The 17,848-nt window shown below is 38.1% G+C and overlaps 1 protein-coding gene across 4 annotated transcripts in view; it reads right to left on the reverse strand.

Moving 5' to 3' along the window:
• Window positions 1-494: 494 nt before the first annotated feature.
• Window positions 495-17,848, reverse strand: part of SMG1 (SMG1 nonsense mediated mRNA decay associated PI3K related kinase) — a 114,801-nt gene continuing 97,447 nt past the window's right edge. For 3 of the 4 annotated variants that reach the window (XM_054452961.2, XM_054452964.2, XM_054452965.2), the window contains 9 exons: window positions 17,557-17,694; window positions 15,119-15,271; window positions 12,894-13,073; window positions 11,907-12,134; window positions 11,046-11,257; window positions 10,780-10,886; window positions 7,611-7,790; window positions 7,424-7,530; window positions 495-5,311 (listed from right to left, as the gene is read on the reverse strand). In XM_054452961.2, coding sequence (XP_054308936.1) covers window positions 5,234-5,311; window positions 7,424-7,530; window positions 7,611-7,790; window positions 10,780-10,886; window positions 11,046-11,257; window positions 11,907-12,134; window positions 12,894-13,073; window positions 15,119-15,271; window positions 17,557-17,694 — 1,383 coding nt within the window. In that variant the 3' untranslated portion in view covers window positions 495-5,233. The remainder of the gene's footprint in view (window positions 5,312-7,423; window positions 7,531-7,610; window positions 7,791-10,779; window positions 10,887-11,045; window positions 11,258-11,906; window positions 12,135-12,893; window positions 13,074-15,118; window positions 15,272-17,556; window positions 17,695-17,848) is intronic. The other variant, XM_054452962.2, reaches the window with a different exon arrangement.

The following is a 17,848-nucleotide window of genomic DNA, read 5'->3' on the forward strand; positions in this document are numbered from 1 at the left end:
ATCTCCAAGATATAAAGCCAAGCTGGACATTTTGGTTTTTTTTTCAGAGGTTTCACACTCCAAGGAATGCACCTGTCAATAATGATCTATGGGAATTTTGTTTTTAAATACTGCCAAAATTAAGCTTTATAAATTGGGCCTTAATACAAAGAATTTTATCATTGAAGTAAAATTTCTACTGCTATTCAAAAATACAACAGACGTTTGAGAGTAAAATAGTTACTTTTCTGAGAATTTAGGCGTCTTTTTTGAGGTATTAGTGCTATTATACAGAAAAAAAAAGACTAGGCTTGGCTTGGCTTAGTGGCTCAGGCTTGTAATCCCAGCACTTTGGGAGGCTGAAGTGGGAGGGTAACTTGAGCCCAGGAGTTTGAGATCAGCCTGGGCAACATAGGGAGACCATGTCGTTTTGTTTTTTCAAGCTACCCAGGTTCTAAAAGGTTTCAAGTTTTCCAAAATCTATTTTGACCAATAAATTCAGATCTTAAATGCTGTATCTTTTGAGACTGAACCTTTATTTTCTGAAAAACAGGTATTTCATACAATCTTTGCCATGTTAATGCAAATATGCACAAAGTAGGCATGTATTTTTGTTTTCCAAAAGATGCATTATGAACATTTTCAGGAAGCTGGTGTGATTTATTCAACTTTTAAATACAATCACAAAATTATATCCATCAGGAGGCATTACAACCTTTTGTACAGAGAAGCCACTATTTATACATTGTTACTAGGACAAGGAAGATTCAGTTCAACTCAACTTGCTCTTAGAATAAGGGTAAAAAGTAAATTAACAAGTAAGTGAAGTATGATGTTGTTGCCACTGACATTACAGGTGGAAATATAAGGGAAATTTAAACCAGAAAAATGACACAGTAACTTTAAAGAGGAGCTGAAACTTTGACTGTCAAAAAAAGAAAAAACTATTAGCCTGTTTTCAAAGAAAAACATTCTAAAAGTCTGCATTTCAGAACATAGAATTCTTCTAAGTTTACCATCTTCAAAAGTCTACTAAATTTTATGACACTTTTACATTAGCACAACAAACAGCTTTTTCTAAGTCTAGCCAAGTTCCCATGGAAAGCAAACGACCCTAAGTAGTTCATGTTTTACAATCCTTGAATTTATAAAGCTTTTCTCATTAAGAGTCAGTTTTGCCCTTCTGTAAATAAGGATGGTGATACTGTTATCCAGGCCTAAAAAGCAGGAAGTGCAACAAACCCTTAGGGTTTCATGATACAGTGAATTTTCCCCTCCCCAACGTTTGGAAAAATTTGGGATACTTGCTAGTTCTTCCCTGTGGGAGGAATCTTTCTACTATTACCCAAATATTGAAAACAAAATCTACCTTCTTTAACCCTTGTATTAGTAATTCTACCTCCCTTGGCTTTTGGGGGGAAAAGTCCTAGTTTTAAATTGCTGGCATTTTACAAGCTCAACAAGATAAAAAAATTGAACACTGGTTTTCATACTCTAATTTTATGTAAAACAAAGATGCTTAAATGTGCTAATAGTAAAGCATTCACTGATATTTGATGTATCTGAATAGGACTAACAGGCTAATTGTAGGTGCTTTCATACGAAAATAATTGGGAGAAAAGAAGAACCAGCTCCTTTGATTTTAGTACTGCCAAAACAAGTAAGCCCCCAGAGTTAATTACAAAAATGTGGAGGAAAATAGGCCCGGAAGACTTTTCAATTTAAAGTACTGCCTATAATACCCCAGATTAAAAAGGACCTTAAGATTGCACATCAAGTCTAATATTTGGCTGTACTTGCATTGCCCTGCTCGGCATTTTTAAAAATGGCTCTTTCCTTAAATTTCACACGTCAGAACAACCACAATTAAAAAAACAAAAAACAATGCAGATAACACCAAACATTGGACAATATTAAGAAAACTACTTACTAAGCTTAGGTAATAGAGGCAAGGGTTAAGGGCAGAAGTGATGGAAGTTTTTCTTTGTATTACAAACCCTCACCCTAAACCTGGGGTTTGGGCTCTAAAAAAGTAATTTAGGGAAGCAGATCAAGAGCCTGATTATCAGTTCTCACATGGAAATCTCAACAGATTTCAAAAGCAACTCACCACAAGTGTCAGACACAAAAGAATCTTCATAATGATCTAGCAAACTACACTAAGAACTCAATGACCAAAAATAATCACTCAAACTTCAAGACACACCAAAGCAACAGTAAAAGAGAAATAACTACACAAGCTAAGCCTCCACAGCTCTGTAGAGAAATCAACTAAATATTAGGCAATTCTAGTAAATTAAAGACAACAAAAAACTTAAGATTGAACTTCAATTTCCAAGGGTACTTTGAAGAGGTTGTTTATAGGTTATTCTGTACCCCCTGATTCTTAAAGAAAGTGGAGGAGAGAGGGAGGGGACAGAGGAATGGAGGGAAAGGGGGAGGCAGGAGAGAGAAACAGGAGAGGATCCCTGGTTTTCCACAGGTATTTTATCAAAAATGTATGACTTCATAACTACAGCACTCTAACTTTTCTCAGTCTAACTGCTGAGGTCGCTTACAAAAATTCAAATGGCAAGTCACCTTGTAGAATGACTTAACAGAGGAAGCCAAACTATACAGACCAGGGTCTTGTCCAGAGTGCAGTAAGGAGCAGACTTTTGAAGTCATCTATTACATCTGCCTTACAACCAAACCCACTGTGTATGCCACGTTATTCTTGGAGGGACCACTTTAAAACAAAAGTGATGGATAATTTAGCAGAGGCACATGCTTTTGAAGTAAAGCTGTTTTTTGTTTCTGCTTGAATAAGGTGCCAGGTACCTCTGAAGCCTGAAAACACAGGCAATAAAATTCACCTATATATCTTCTTTACCAAAGAGACAGCAATTTCTGAATACTATCTATAGTGCTAAACTAATGTGAACTGACTTTTATCATTGCGATAAAAGTTTTTCCTTATGATGACAATAAAGAATGTTGCTGAAAGACTTTAATCTTGAGAGAGCAGAGGTAATATGATGAATGTGATTTGCTCCCAGAGAGCCTCTAGAAAATAAAGCAGCGTGCAAAATACAATATGGCATTATTATTCCAGCTAGGTTTTTTGCGAAAATAAGGTTCCAAATGAATGAAGAAAACAAAATTTGATGCGCTAGGTTCCTTAACTTGCTATTGGACACATGGGTATTTCAAAAAATCCACCCTGCCTACAATACTTGTTAAAGTACCAAGAAAGCACTGATACTGAAACACATTCTTTCATGGGTACTTAAAGATTACAGATTAACGTGGCAATCAGAATACAAAAAAGGCCCAGAGCTATGTGGAATTTTTTCCTTAATACATTTCAAGTTTGTCTGTGAAGACGGCGACTAGAAAGTGACCACTGTCCTAATCTCTAAAATGCAGGGAAAATGTACTCAAACAATTAAGATTATTTTTATTTATTTATTTATTTATTTTTGACACGGAGTCTCGCTCTGTCGCCCAGGCTGGAGTGCAGTGGCACAATCTCGGCTCACTGCAAGCTCTGCCTCCTGGGTTCACGCCATTCTCCTGCCTCAGCCTCCCGAGTAGCTGGGACTACAGTCGCCCGCCACCACGCCCGGCTAATTTTTTTTTGTATTTTTAGTAAAGATGGGGTTTCACCGTGTTAGCCAGGATGGCTCGCTCTCCTAACCTCATGATCCGCCCGCCTTGGCCTCCCAAAGTGCTGGGATTACAGGCGTGAGCCACTGTGCCCAGGCAACAATTAAGATTTTAATTGTGTTCTATTTTGTGTTGATACTTGATTTTAAGAACCCTATTCTAGTCTGGGTTTTTATTTTCGATCAGCAATTTAGCTTACACAGTCAGTACTGAAATGCAATGCTAAATTTAAGGAAACCTTGATCAGGAATTCACTATAATGTATTACTGAATAGCAAGCTATTAAAATTGTGCAGGAAGTAAAGCACTTCACAGACTAATAACTGAACTTAATAAAAGATGTTGGTGGATCTCATTTTCGCTGTTTCATGTACATGTCCTAAAATGCCAAGTAAACTAAAGAACTTTTAATTTACTAAGTGTAAATTAAAAGTATCAAATGAAAAACATGAATTAAAAAAATTTCAGTCTACCTCCACCAGAACATCACTTTATTGTTAATCTATCATCAACAATGTAAAACTCTAATAGATACTCTATCTTGGTTTTTAAAAAGGTAAAAGATTACACTGGATTAGCTACTTTCTATGAAAGAAACTACAGCTATCACAGAAGAGGGAAAATTTGAATGACCTCCAAAAAAAATGCACACTATAAGCAAAAGGGAGTGTACATTAAATCAAATGTCTGTTAGATTCATTACTTTTGAATGCACAGTGACAATTCTGGAAACTGTACATGATAGAATCACAAAAATGACTTAAATAACCGGAATTACATTCTGTGTGTCATCATCAGACCTTTAAACAATCCTTGAATTTTCCATGTTATCAGAAGTTGTTAACAGCATCGAGACGGAAGTATATGAAATATGAGGATTGAAATAAAAGTGAATTTGAAAGATGGCTAATCTACTAGATTAGGTAAAGGGGGAACGGGTAAGTGGTGGCGAGGAGTAGGGAACGATGGGGTGGTTTTTTTCCCTTCATTTCAGAAGTAAGTTCTTCCACTGTAGTGTATCTGTTACATAGCTCTCCATTTTCAGTCCATTTCTGAAATTCATATCGCATAGCCTTTAGCCTTTTTGTACTTACTGGTCAACCCAACCAGTACTGTTGCCAAGCAACAAGTGTTACACGAGAATCTGAATGCATCAAATCTTCCTTGGCTGTGATTTCTTCGCGACCCCAGTTTTCTCTGTTTCTGAGCGGGGTTTGTTTTTTTCCTGGATTGTACACACAGGGTCAGGTGGAATAGAGTTCCAAATCACTCTGTGCTCCGCGGCATCCCGATTTCTTTCCACAGCTAACCTCCTGACACGTCTGCTGCTGTTCTGTGGCAGAAAGACAATCTCCGTGTTCAGGCGGTGAGCGTGCTTTCCTTCACCCTTGACCCTGGGGTTGCAGGCCATGGTGTTGGGCGTATCCCTGAGTGCAGCTGTCCTGCGGGATTCACTTCCTAGTGCACCGAGATTTCCTAGGTTTCCTCAGAGTAAGCCCCCAGTTGCATCACCACCGACTGTGGTGTGGCTTTGGATGCCTGAGGCTGAGTTGATTCTGGTGGATGTCTGACCTCGCTTAACCAGACTCATCTACTGTCTTGCCATTCACACCCAGGCTGTCCAACCTTCATACAGCTGAGCCAAGTTATCTAGATTAGTTGCTTCCTTAATGACATAGTCAACCTGTAAAAATAGGCAGGATAGTATGTAAAGTCATTTAAAGCTTTTCAATTGTCTGCCGAATTACAATCAGCAGACAAATTATGCCAAAAGTTACGTGCAAAGGACTCTACTTACCCTGCTCCTGTAAGCCCCTTAATTTTCATATAAAATTTAATAACTATCAGAATAAAAAGCACAATAACCAAGTATACTTTAAAAAGAGAGCTAAGACAGTTATAAAGATATGAAAAGCACACAATCCATTAACCTACCAGAACGCTTCTTAAGGAAAAATATCCCTAACTCAGAACATCTCTCATGGTTTTTGACAAACTTGACAAAACGGTTTCTTAAAAAAAAAAATTCTTGCCCAAGAAGAGTTCAAGTCTAGGTCCTATACAAGAATGTCATAGTGCTTAAAAGAAAAAAAAAATTCCTTGCTGATATTAAAATTGAATTACGGATGCCAAACCACTGAAGAACAGGATATTCAGTCTCTTAATTTTTATCCCACAGGGAAAAAATGTACATTTATAATGAAGACATCAAGAGGATACCTCTCTTGACCAAATGATCTAGCTTATCACCACCAAAAATGGCACAAACTGACATGTGTCTCTTGATGTAAAATACTGAGAAAGAAACATCACTGATGTTGTATTCCTTCCAAAAAAATCTTGAATGAATTGAATTATGAGGAAAATACCAGACAAATATAAATGGAGGCACATTCTGTAAACCAACTAATCTAGACAAACCAAAAATATCAGCGGAAGGGAAGAGGGAAAGGCTCAGGAACTGTTCTAGATATTAAAGCAGATCAAGAAGTAGGACAAGGATGGACAGTCCCTGACTCACAGTGGGTCTGAATGACCATTTTTTACTTCACCATGGATTTATCGGGGTATTAAATGCGTTTTAGACTTATGATGGATTTATTGGGATGTCACTCCATAAGGGGAGGACCATCTATCTACACACAAAATGCATGATGATCCCTGACTAGATCTTGAAGGTAGGAGGAATAGGGGGTTCAGAGAGGAGGAATAAGCAATAAAGGCTATTTTGAGATAATTGGAGAAATCTGAATGTGGACTGAATGTGGGATAATAGTATTACATCAATGTTAAGTTTCCTGAGTTGACAATTATATAGTAGCTACGGTATTCTAGTATTTTGTTCAAGAGACACATGGTGAAGTTTAGGCATGAAGTGTTAAGATGTCTGCAAAGAACCCTCAAATTGTTCAGAATAACTGTGTGTGCATACACACACAAAACAATGAAACATGGGAAATTGTTAACTGGTGAGTCTAGGTAAAACGTTTATGGGCATTCCTACAACTTTTCTGTAGCTTTATTCTCAAATTTATATATTCAATATTAGTAAGACTAATGAAAAAACTTCAGAATAATGACTTCAAACAAATGTCCCGATACCCAAAGATGCTTTACAAATATAGGTTGAGTATCCCTTATCCAAAATGCTTGGGATCGGTAGTTGTAGATTTTGGATTCTTTGAGATTTTGGAATATATACATGTATATAATGAGGAACTTGGTGGTGGGATGCAAGTCTACACGCAGAATCCACTTATGCCTTATTAGACACATAGCCTGAAGGTAATTTTATACATTTTCAGTAATTTTGTGCATGAAACAGGTTCTGACTAGTTTTTCACTACTGGGATCCATCACCAGGTCAGGCATGGAATTTTTCACTTATGGCATCATATCAACTCTCAAAATGTTTCAGATTTGGAGTATATGACTTTCTAATTAGGGATGCTCCACTCATACTACACCTGCAACCCAAAGGGTCCTTGGCATTTCATTTGAAACCTTCAACAGTCTTCTTTAAATGGAAACTAACTGTAGTCTGGTGGAGGAGGATCGGACTTATATTTGGGATAAAACAGGGCTAGGAGAAAGGAAAGTGCTCATAGGGAAGGGTCAGAGTAAAATGGTGACTACTTGACGACGCCAGAGCTGTGTTACTCAAAATCTTCTGAATCCTGAAAACACATTTAAGTTCCTTGATCGACTATTAAGGAAATCGATGAGAGGGATCTTTATACACCTTTACTTTTCCAGCAGCATTAAAATGTGTAGCCCAAGTTTAAAACACGGTCACCTGTTCAGCAACTGACATCCTCCTATTCGGATCAACATCTCGGCCCTCTAACTTGGCTTTCACTCTCTTCCACACACTCACTGCATAGGAGTTTCTCTCTTGCACCGCTATGAAGCAACAACAACATATGTAAGTCAAACCATCATTTTATATAAAAATTTAAGGCATCTTTATTCTAACTAATTACCTTTCCCAGTTTTAGGGTCTCTGACTGCCTTTTTAGGACTACAAGCAACACTCTTGCCAGTTCCTGGAACAGTGCTTGGTGGAGTATCAGCTGATGTAGCAAGATTTTTCTGGATCAGCTTTCTAGCATTCTGTGACATGACATCAGGCTGAGTCTTCTGGCCAGTGTTACTCCGGACTGCTACAGAGAAAGAGTTGGTGGCTCAATTTACATATAAACAGAACACAGAGGGGGCAGAGTGGAGCAAGCACGGGATAGGTGGTAGTGGTTGATACCCCAATTAAATAATCAACTATAAATCCTTACCCCTGGACACAGCAATTGTCTTCCTAAAAATATAGCCTAAAAACAGCCAGACATTCAGGTATGAATTTGTACAATTATGTTTACTAGGCTTGTGGCATCAAAAATCATAAATATCAGCCAGGCATGATGGCTCACGCCTGTAATCCCAGCACTTTGGGGAGGCTGAAGTGGGCGGATCAGTTGAGGTCAGGAATTTACTAAATTCAATAAAAGTGAAATATAAACATTAATTTACCAAAATATACAATGGTAATATGACATTTTGGGTATCCACGTGTTAATCTTTGTGAACTATTTTTTATATATATATATATATATACGTATATATATGTGTGTGTGTATATATATATATATATACACATACATACATACATTTATTATACTTTAGGTTCTAGGGTACATGTGCACAACGTGCAGGTTTGTTACATATGTATACATGTGCCATGTTGGTGTGCTGCACCCATTAACTCGTCATTTACATTAGGTATATCTCCTAATGCTATCCCTCCCCCCTCCCCCCACACACAACAGGCCCCGGTGTGTGATGTTCCCCTTCCTGCGTCCAAGTGTTCTGATTGTTCAATTCCCACCTATGAGTGAGAACATGCTTGGTTTTTTGTCCCTGCGATAGTTTGCTGAGAATGATGGTTTCCAGCTTCATCCATGTCCCTACAAAGGACATGAACTCATCCTTTTTTATGGCTGCATAGTATTCCATGGTGTATATGTGCCACATTTTCTTAATCTGGTCTATCATTGTTGGACATTTGGCTTGGTTCCAAGTCTTTGCTATTGTGAATAGTGCCACTATAAACATACGTGTGCATGTGTCTTTACAGCAGCATGATTTATAGTTCTTTGGGTATATACCCAGTCATGGGATGGCTGGGTCAAATGGTATTTCTAGTTCTAGATCCCTGAGGAATTGCCACACTGACTTCCACAATGGTTGAACTAGTTTACAGTCCCACCAACAGTGTAAAAGAGTTCCTATTTCTCCACATCCTCTCCAGCACCTGTTGTGTCCTGACTTTTTAATGACGGCCATTCTAACTGGTGTGAGATGGTATCTCATTGTGGTTTTGATTTGCACTTCTCTGATGGCCAGTGATGATGAGCATTTTTTCATGTGTCTGTTGGCTGCATAAATGTCTTCTTTTGAGAAGTGTCTGTTTATATCCTTCGCCCACTTTTTGATGGGGTTGTTTTTTTCTTGTAAATTTCTTTGTAGATTCTGGATATTAGCCTTTTGTCAGATGAGTAGATGGCAAAAATTTTCTCCCATTCTGTAGGTTGCCTGTTCACTCTGATGGTAGTTTCTTTTGCTGTGCAGAAGCTCTTTAGTTTAATTAGATCCCATTTTTCAATTTTGGCCTTTGTTGCCATTGCTTTTGGTGTTTAGACATGGAGTCCTCGCCCATGCCTATGTCCTGAATGGTATTGCCTAGGTTTTCTTCTAGGGTTTTTATGGTTTTAGGTCTAACATTTAAGTCTTTAATCCATCTTGAATTAATTCAAGCCTAGCCAACATGGCAAAATCCTGTCTCTATAAAAATACAAAAATTAGCAGGGCATGGTGGCAGGTTCTTGTAATTCCAGCTACTAGGGAGGTTGAGGCAGGAGAATCCCCTGAACCCAAAAGGCGGAAGTTGCAGTGAGCCGAAATTGCGCCACTGCACTCCAGCCTGGGCAACAAAATGAGACTCATCTCAAAAAAAAAAAAAAATTTAATTTAATTTAAAAAAATAAAATATAAATAAATAAGAAAATAAAAAATAAAAATAAATTGGCCATTAAGTCATTTTTAAAAAGATCATTTAATGACTGAAAAATTATTAACTGGAAAAAGGCAACAAAAATTGTATTTGCATAATCATCCCAATGTGTTTGTGTATGTGTGCATATGCACAGCGAAGTAAAATCAACAAATGCAGAGTGGTTTTTGCCTCTATTTGGAATGGAACTACAAATTTTTCATTTGTATTAAGTATTTTCCTAAGTTTCTCTGATATATATACACACATATATATGTGTATATATATATAATTTTTTAGCCAGGCATGGTGGCGGGCACCTGTAATCCAAGCTACTCAGGAAGCTGAGGCAGGAGAATTGCTTGAATCTGGGGGGTGGAGGTTACAGTGAGCCGCAACTGTGCCACTGCACTCCAGCCTGGGCGACAGAGTTTTGAGACTCTGCCTCAAAAAAAATAAAAACAATTTTTTTAAAGAAAACTATTCAAATTAGCAAAGCATTTTTACTCTCACGAGTTGTTTCATTTTTTTTGAGACAGAGTCTTGCTCTGTCACCCAGGCTGGAGTGCAGTGGCACGATCTTGGCTCACTGTAACCTCCGCCTCCTGGGTTCAAGCAATTCTCCTGCCTCAGCCTCTTGAGTAGCTAGGACTACAAGCATCTGGCACCACGCCCAGCTAATTTTTTTGTATTTTTAGTAGAGACAAGGTTTCACCATGTTGGCCACACTGGTCTCGAACACCTGACCTTAGGTGACCCACCTGCCTCAGCCTCCCAAAGTGCTGGGATTATGGGTGTGAGCCACCTCGCCCAGCATTTTTTTTTTTTTTAATAGCTGTTTATTTATTTATTTTTAAAGAGTCAGGGTCTTGAACTCCTGGCCTTAGGCAATCCTCCGACCTTGGCCTTCAAGTAGCTGAGATTACAGGTGTGAGCCATCGTGCCTGGCTCACATGAGTATTTTTAAGGATAAGCTAAAATCTGTTCAGTTTAAGATTATAGAATGACAGGCCTTAAGTGTTTAATATTAGACAGTTATGTATAATTAAACATCTTAGCATCTATGTGTAACATTAACAACAGATCAAGACTCAGGACTCTTCTCCTACCTGCAGCGAAGGATGGCTGATAAGTAGCAGATGACGTTGGACTCGAACATTCATTGGTTGCATCGGTGACTAAGGGTGATGCAAAACTCACTAAATTGTTATAGATACTGAAATACAAAATAAAATGGCTTATTTACGAAATGTTTTACCTGATAACTACTTATGAAAATATCAACAAACCTGAAAAATTAAATCAAGAGATAAACTTCTTATACCAGTAGTTTTGTACTTATGTTTTATAAATTTTGACCAGAAGGCATTCTTACCTCTGACTTTGTGTTTTCAGTTCTTTCAAGGTGGGAGTGATTTCCTGGAGCATTTCAACATGTTCTTGACTTCGAACCTGACCCATAGCCTGGACTAATGTAAACAGAACTGTTTGAATGTTGTCTTGCCATGATTTATATTCACCCAAAAACTGCCTAACACTGTTCTCATAGGGAACATCTTCACCATCTGCCAGAGCAGCTTCTTCATCCTAGAATTGATAAATTAATGATTAAGAAAAATAGTTTTAGTATCAGTAATTACTCTCAAGACAGTCACCTAGTGATTAAGTAACAAATGTTTCAAATATGAGTGTGTTTAAACTGCTTATTATAGTTCAACTCCATTTTTATAGGAACTTTGTTTCCACCATCAAATAAAAATTCAAAGTAAAAGTAAATTCTAAAATTAAATTATTTACTGTTTGTAATGATGAAGTAATAGCCTTTTCTGGAGGCTTAGTTTTCTTACTAACTAGACTATGTACAACACTGGAAGGAAGAGACAACATTTCATTCATTTTGGAGGCAAACTGTATGGGTTTGTTGGTATAGCTAAGAAAGAGAATGACAAGCTAGATATCTGAATGCTCAGACTAGGTTCATATCTTGGTTTTATTACAAGTTATATCACAATAAAGGAATCTATTTAAGCCTTAGTTTCTCTGTGTATGAAATTCAAACAACTACTACTGCCTTTAAATAATAGTTGATGAAAACACAAGTTAACTCAGTTACAAACAAATTGGAAGATGTGATGAGATAAATTTACAAAATGTCACTGTTTTTCCTATAAATAAAACTACTTGTAAATTTTATAACAGAGGGAGAGTAAATGTGTGTTCATGCTATTAGTCTTACCTTAGCCATAGCTTTCAAGAGATGTTTGACATCTCCAAGCTGTCGGTTATGACCAGTGAGCACAGTCTTTATATTATCAACCAGATTCTGAATTGTTTCACAGACTGTTTCTATCTGCTGCTCTTTCTCTGTCTGAATTGCCCTCTGAGTAGACATATCCTGGGTCAATTGTTTGTGTGCTGACAAAAGCCATTCAGAGCTGCCAATAGGATGTTCAAGACCAGTGTCCTAGATAGAACAAGCATTTGTTTGACTTCGAATATCAGCTGAAATAATGAGTTCTTTCTTCATTATCATCATCAAAAGATATTAGTAACTCAAGCTGACACAAAGAGAACCTCCATTGCTAAGTCATGAATTAATTACCTACAAGTTACTTAACAATAATCTCAATAATCTATGAAATATAGAAGATGATTTTTACTTTTCTGCAAAATCATGCAGGCTTTAAATGCTTAAAGTTTAAGACCTGAGAAATACATTCGGAATCACAAAGATGACTGGCAATCCAGGTCCCTAAATTCTAAATAACTCTTCGTGATGAAATGTGAACTTCCTAACATACAGCTTTAAGCTTTCTGACAAAATATAAACGCCAAACTTACCAACTTGCTATTTCTGGCCTTCACTAACCTTTCCAGCATTCATCTTCCATAAGCCCTCTTTCTGCCGCTCTATTTTCAGTGCATTGGAATCATTTGCTATATATTGTCTTTCTCCTCCCTTCTAAACTTTCATAGTATTTTGGTTGTAGCTATGAGGATCCTTTACACTTTCTCATTTTTTGTATTTTTAAACATATAATATGTTCCTGGGAGAGGGGAGGGCTAAGAAAATAATTTAATCATCACTGTCCCCCCTGCCCCCATAACAACCTCTTACATACAGTATATGCTCAATGAATGTAATCTGAATGTATATATTAAATTGATTTTAATAGTATAACACTAGCCTTATTTAATCAAGTTTCTTTCCACCAAGACTCACCACTCTCTGTAATAAACGAAGCTCTAACTCAGACACTGAACTGTTAAACTGTGATGCAAACGAACACATCTGCTGACATCGCTTGATTAGTTCAAATAAAGCCGCATCCAGGTTTAGGGCTTCTGCAGTTCTTGTTCGTAAACTTTCAAAATGAATGATATTGCTGCAGAGAAAAGTGACCTGTAAAGACAGAAATGGAACCACAAGAGGAGATGGGAGGAAGGTGGGAAAGGGAGGTGGCAATTAATAACACGAAAAAATACTATTTCCTCATTTTGAGAATTCAGGACCAGAATTGGTCCTCAAAATGTCTGGGAAATAGACCAAAACCTTATAAAGGCTGTAAATAAATGTACATTTATATTGACACTGTTAGGTCTGAGATGGCCAAAAGCACTGACAAACAATTAGGTAAATTTATCTTCTACATTACTGTTTTTACATAGAATATTTACTCCACAATAAAGCTGTTATCATATTCAGCTGCAATTTGTGTTACATCCACAATTCAGAAGACACTTCTGTCAGAATGTTCCCCTTCTGCTTCTATTCTTGCCTAACTTATCTGGCAATATTAAGCTCATTTTAAAGGTATGATTAATATTGTGGTGGTTAGTTTTTTTGTTTTTTGTTTTTTCCCTTTGAGACAGGGTCTCTCCTGTTGCCCAGGCTGGAGTATAGCGGCTTAATTATGGCTCACTGTAGCCTTAAACTCCTGGGCTCAAGCAATCCTCCCACCTTAGTCTCCCAGGTAGCTATTCTCCCAGCTGGGACCAGAGGTGCCTGCCACCATGCCTAGCTAAAAAAAAAAAAAAAAAAATTTATTGGCCAGGTGTGGTGGCTCACACCTGTAATTCCAGCACTTTGGGAGGCTGAGGCCAGCGGATCACCTGAGGTCAGGAGTTCAAAACTAACCTGGCCAACATGGTGAAACCCCGTCTCTACTAAAAATACAAAAAACTTAGCTGGGCATGGTGGCGGGTGCCTGTAATCCCAGCTACTTGGGAGGCTGAGGCAGGAGAATCACTTGAACTTGGAAGGCAGAGGTTGCAGTGAGCCAAGATCACACCACTGCACTACAGCCTGGGCAACAAGAGCAAAACTCCGTCTCAAAAAAAAAAATTTTTTTTTTTTGGTAGAGACAGTGTCTTGCTATGTTGCCCAGGCTGGTTTCGAACTCCTAGCTTCAAGCCATCCTCCTGCCTCAGACTTCTGAGTAGCTAGAGCTAAAGGGACATACCACCATGCCCAGCTATGATGCATTCTTAAATAGTTCTTAATAGGTATATACTGAAAAATTTATAGATAAAATTATGCATTATTTGGGATTTCTATTAAATATGGATAGAAAGGAGGATTAGGGAGTACGGGTGACATAAAATACGACTTAAGTTGATCATTGTTAAGCATTGGCGACAGGTATGAAGTATGAGTATCATGTATTAGTCCAATTTTGTACTTAGTTGAAAATGTCCATAATCGTTTTTTTGGTTCTCCTCCCCCTGCCCAATCCACAGCCTCTTGAAAGGGCACAAGGTCTTTTTTTTTTTTTTTTTTTTTTTTTGAGACAGAGTCTTGCTCTGTCACCCAGGCTGGAATTCAGTGGCACGATCTTGGATCACTGGAACCTCTGGCTCCCAGGTTCAAGCGATTCCCCTGCCTCAGACTCCTGAGTAGTTGGCACTACAGGTACCCGCCACCACACACAGCTAATTTTTTTGTATTTTTAGTAGAGACGGGGTTTCACCATATTGGTCAGGCTGGTCTTGAACTCCTGACCTTGTGATCCACCCACCTCAGCCTCCCAAAGTGCTGGGATTACAGGCGTAAGCCACGGCGCCTGGCCGACAGGGCACAAGGTCTTAAGACGTTTTATTGTCATGTGGAAAAAATAATATTCAAAGTACCTTTCCAAATCTTTGGATCACTTTAGTTGTATAAAAGAGAACCAGAGAACCTTAAACAAATATGAATTTAAAACCTCTTTATTTTTCAACAGAGGCTGATTTAATTAATATTTAAATGGGAGGCAGTAAAGGCCCAAGGAAATAACCTGCTATGGGCTCAACTTAAGGCATGTCCTGAAAGGTCCACCCGTCCCTCCTCCCAGGGCTGTGAACCAGAACGTGGGCTCTCAAGCTCCCCTAGTTACCCCACATATAACTTCCAGCTACTCATCTAATCCTGTAAGTGCATACAAAGATAGTGCATGTAAGTCACAATACCTGACTTGCTCTTTGGCTCTCTTTAAGGACAAGATTTCTTCTTTCAGCTATCGTTGCTTCAAAATCTTGTAGTACAGGAGCCAGTGCAGGGTTGGCACCACCTGCCCACTTGAGTCGCTGTTCAATACTTGATTCAAGTGCTGCTAGCTTCTCCTATAAAAGCCAGCAGAATCTTGGTGAATGTATATGACATTCTCTACTTCCTATTTGTGGAGTATTTTATATAACACAATAAAGATTCAAAAGAACCAGGGTGGACATATGTAATTTAGAAAACAAAAGTTTTAACAATCACCTTTCGGAATTGACCTTGATTTCACTTTGAACATTTAAGGCCAAACATGTATGGAGAGAGAGGCAAGAACTGCTTTCAGCTTATTATCTTAAAACGTACAGAAAGAAGTTTCACTTTCATTTTAAAATAAAATGATCTTTAAAAAATAAAAAATATGCTACACCAAATTCTTTTTTTTTCTTTTGAGACGGAGTCTCACTCTGTCACCCAGGCTGGAGTGCAGTGGTGCGATCTCAGCTCATTGCAACCTCTGCCACCTGGGTTAAAGTGATTCTCCTGCCTCAGCCTCCCGAGTAGCTGGGACTACAGGCACCTGCCACCGTGCCTGGCTAATTTTTGTAGTTTTAGTAGAGATGGAGTTTTACCATCTTGGCCAGGCTGGTCTTGAACTCCTGACCTCGTGATCCACCCGCCTCAGCCTCCCAAAGTGCTGGGATTACAGCTGTGAGCCGCCACGCCCGGTCACAATCTTGGCTCACTGCAACCTCCGCCTCCTGAGCTCAAGCCATCCTCCCACCTCAGCTTCCTGAGAAGCTGGGACAAGAGGTGCGTGCCACCATGCCCAACTAATTTTTTGTATTTTTTGTAGAGACGAGGTTTTACTATGTTGCCCAGGCTGGTCTCAAATTCCTGGCCTCAAGCAACCCACCCACCTCGGCCTCCCAAAGTGCTGGGATTATAGGCGTGAACCACCATGCCTGGCCAAGTTTATGAATAATGGTAAAAATCCATCCAGATTATCATGACAAGGAAAGTTTAATGTAACAAAGTTATTTGATTATTCAACATTTCAGGTGGACGCATTCGCATTTTCTCTCCCCAACTCCCTCTACTTTCCTGCATGTCCCTGTCTCTAAAATCATAAAAAGGAAGAGTTCATTCTTATAAGTTGAAAACACATCTTTTCTCTGACCAATACACTGTAGAGAAAGCTTATTTCAATCTTCAAATGACTGAGCTCCAAAAAAGCTTCATTACAAAACTTTAAAACATCACAGAATTATACTTGATTTTATACTGCTATTAATTTACAAAAACAGAAAAATGTCAGTTACCACTGAGTACATGAAGTATAAAAGACAGACAATATAAAGATATACATAACTTTCATTAAGGCAAGTTTCTCTTATGTAAAAAAATAAGTAGAAGGATTATGTATATAGCTTTCAATATCCAGTCAATATAATATTTCAGAAAAATATGCTGCTGCCTTAGGCATCACAAAATTCCATTATCTATACAACATAAGAAATGCCCATGCTTGTTAGCTACTACTAATAAACAAAATAGAGCTACTTATATACATTTCACAAAACAAATTCAGTATTCAAAGTTTTTCTAATCATCAAAATTTCCTTAATGTATTAAGGCACAGTAATTATCAAATTCATTAAAAACCTGAGATATTTAGTATGTTCCTACACCTGGTTCAAAATGTACCTGTTACTATAAGATTCAGTTACCTTGGAGAGTAAGAAATAAAAAATATAGGCCGGGTGCAGTGGCTCAAGCCTGCAATCCCAGTACTTTGGGAGGCCAAGGTGGGCAGATCATCTGAGGTCAGGAGTTCGAGACCAGCCTGGCCAACATGGTGAAATGCTGTCTCTACTAAAAATACAAAAATTAGCTGGACATGGTGGTGCGTGCCTGTAGTCCCAGCTACTTCAGAGGCTGAGGCAGGAGAATCGCTTGAACCCAGGAGGCAGAGGTTGCAGTGAGGTGAGATAGTGCCACTGCACTCCAACCAGGGCAACAAAGCGAGACTCTGTCTCCAAAAAAAAAAAAATGTATAAATATACCAAAATATATATTTTTACATACATTTGGTATAAATATACCAAAATATATATTTTTACATATATTTGGTATAAATATACCAAAATATATATATTTACATATATTTGGTATAAATATACCTATATATATATATTTTTCAAAATATGTATTTTTATATATCTTTTGGTATAAATATACATATATATATAGGTATAAATTAAAAGCAAAAGTGAAAAAAATTATGCTCTTCTGGCTTACAAGCCAAGGACACACAAATAGACACACTGAACAACAGAGCACTAACAATCATAGTGTTGGTTATTTCTAAAAAGAAAATGCCCTGGAAGGAAGATCTAGCAAAACACACCTGAACTGTTGCAATAGAAGTTTCAATTTGGCTCAGGGTATGCAGCTTCTTTTTCATGCTGGTTAGGATAGCAGACCGTGGGGGAGGTGTGACTGACATGGCTTGTGGTCTATTGATAAGTAGATCTTCATGTTGCCACTGTTCAAAGAAAAAGAAATGTATTAAAATCAGCAGGAAAAAAGCGTTTAGATAAATAAGGGAAGGGAGGTGCAACCTAGGACTGGCGAAGAGAAAAAATCCCAGCTGCAGCTAATGGGAGGTAAGCAGGGAGAAGTAACAGAAAAGACACACT

The sequence above is a fragment of the Pongo pygmaeus genome, chromosome 18 (assembly GCF_028885625.2).
Source record: "Pongo pygmaeus isolate AG05252 chromosome 18, NHGRI_mPonPyg2-v2.0_pri, whole genome shotgun sequence".
NCBI classification, from domain to species: Eukaryota; Metazoa; Chordata; class Mammalia; order Primates; family Hominidae; genus Pongo; species Pongo pygmaeus.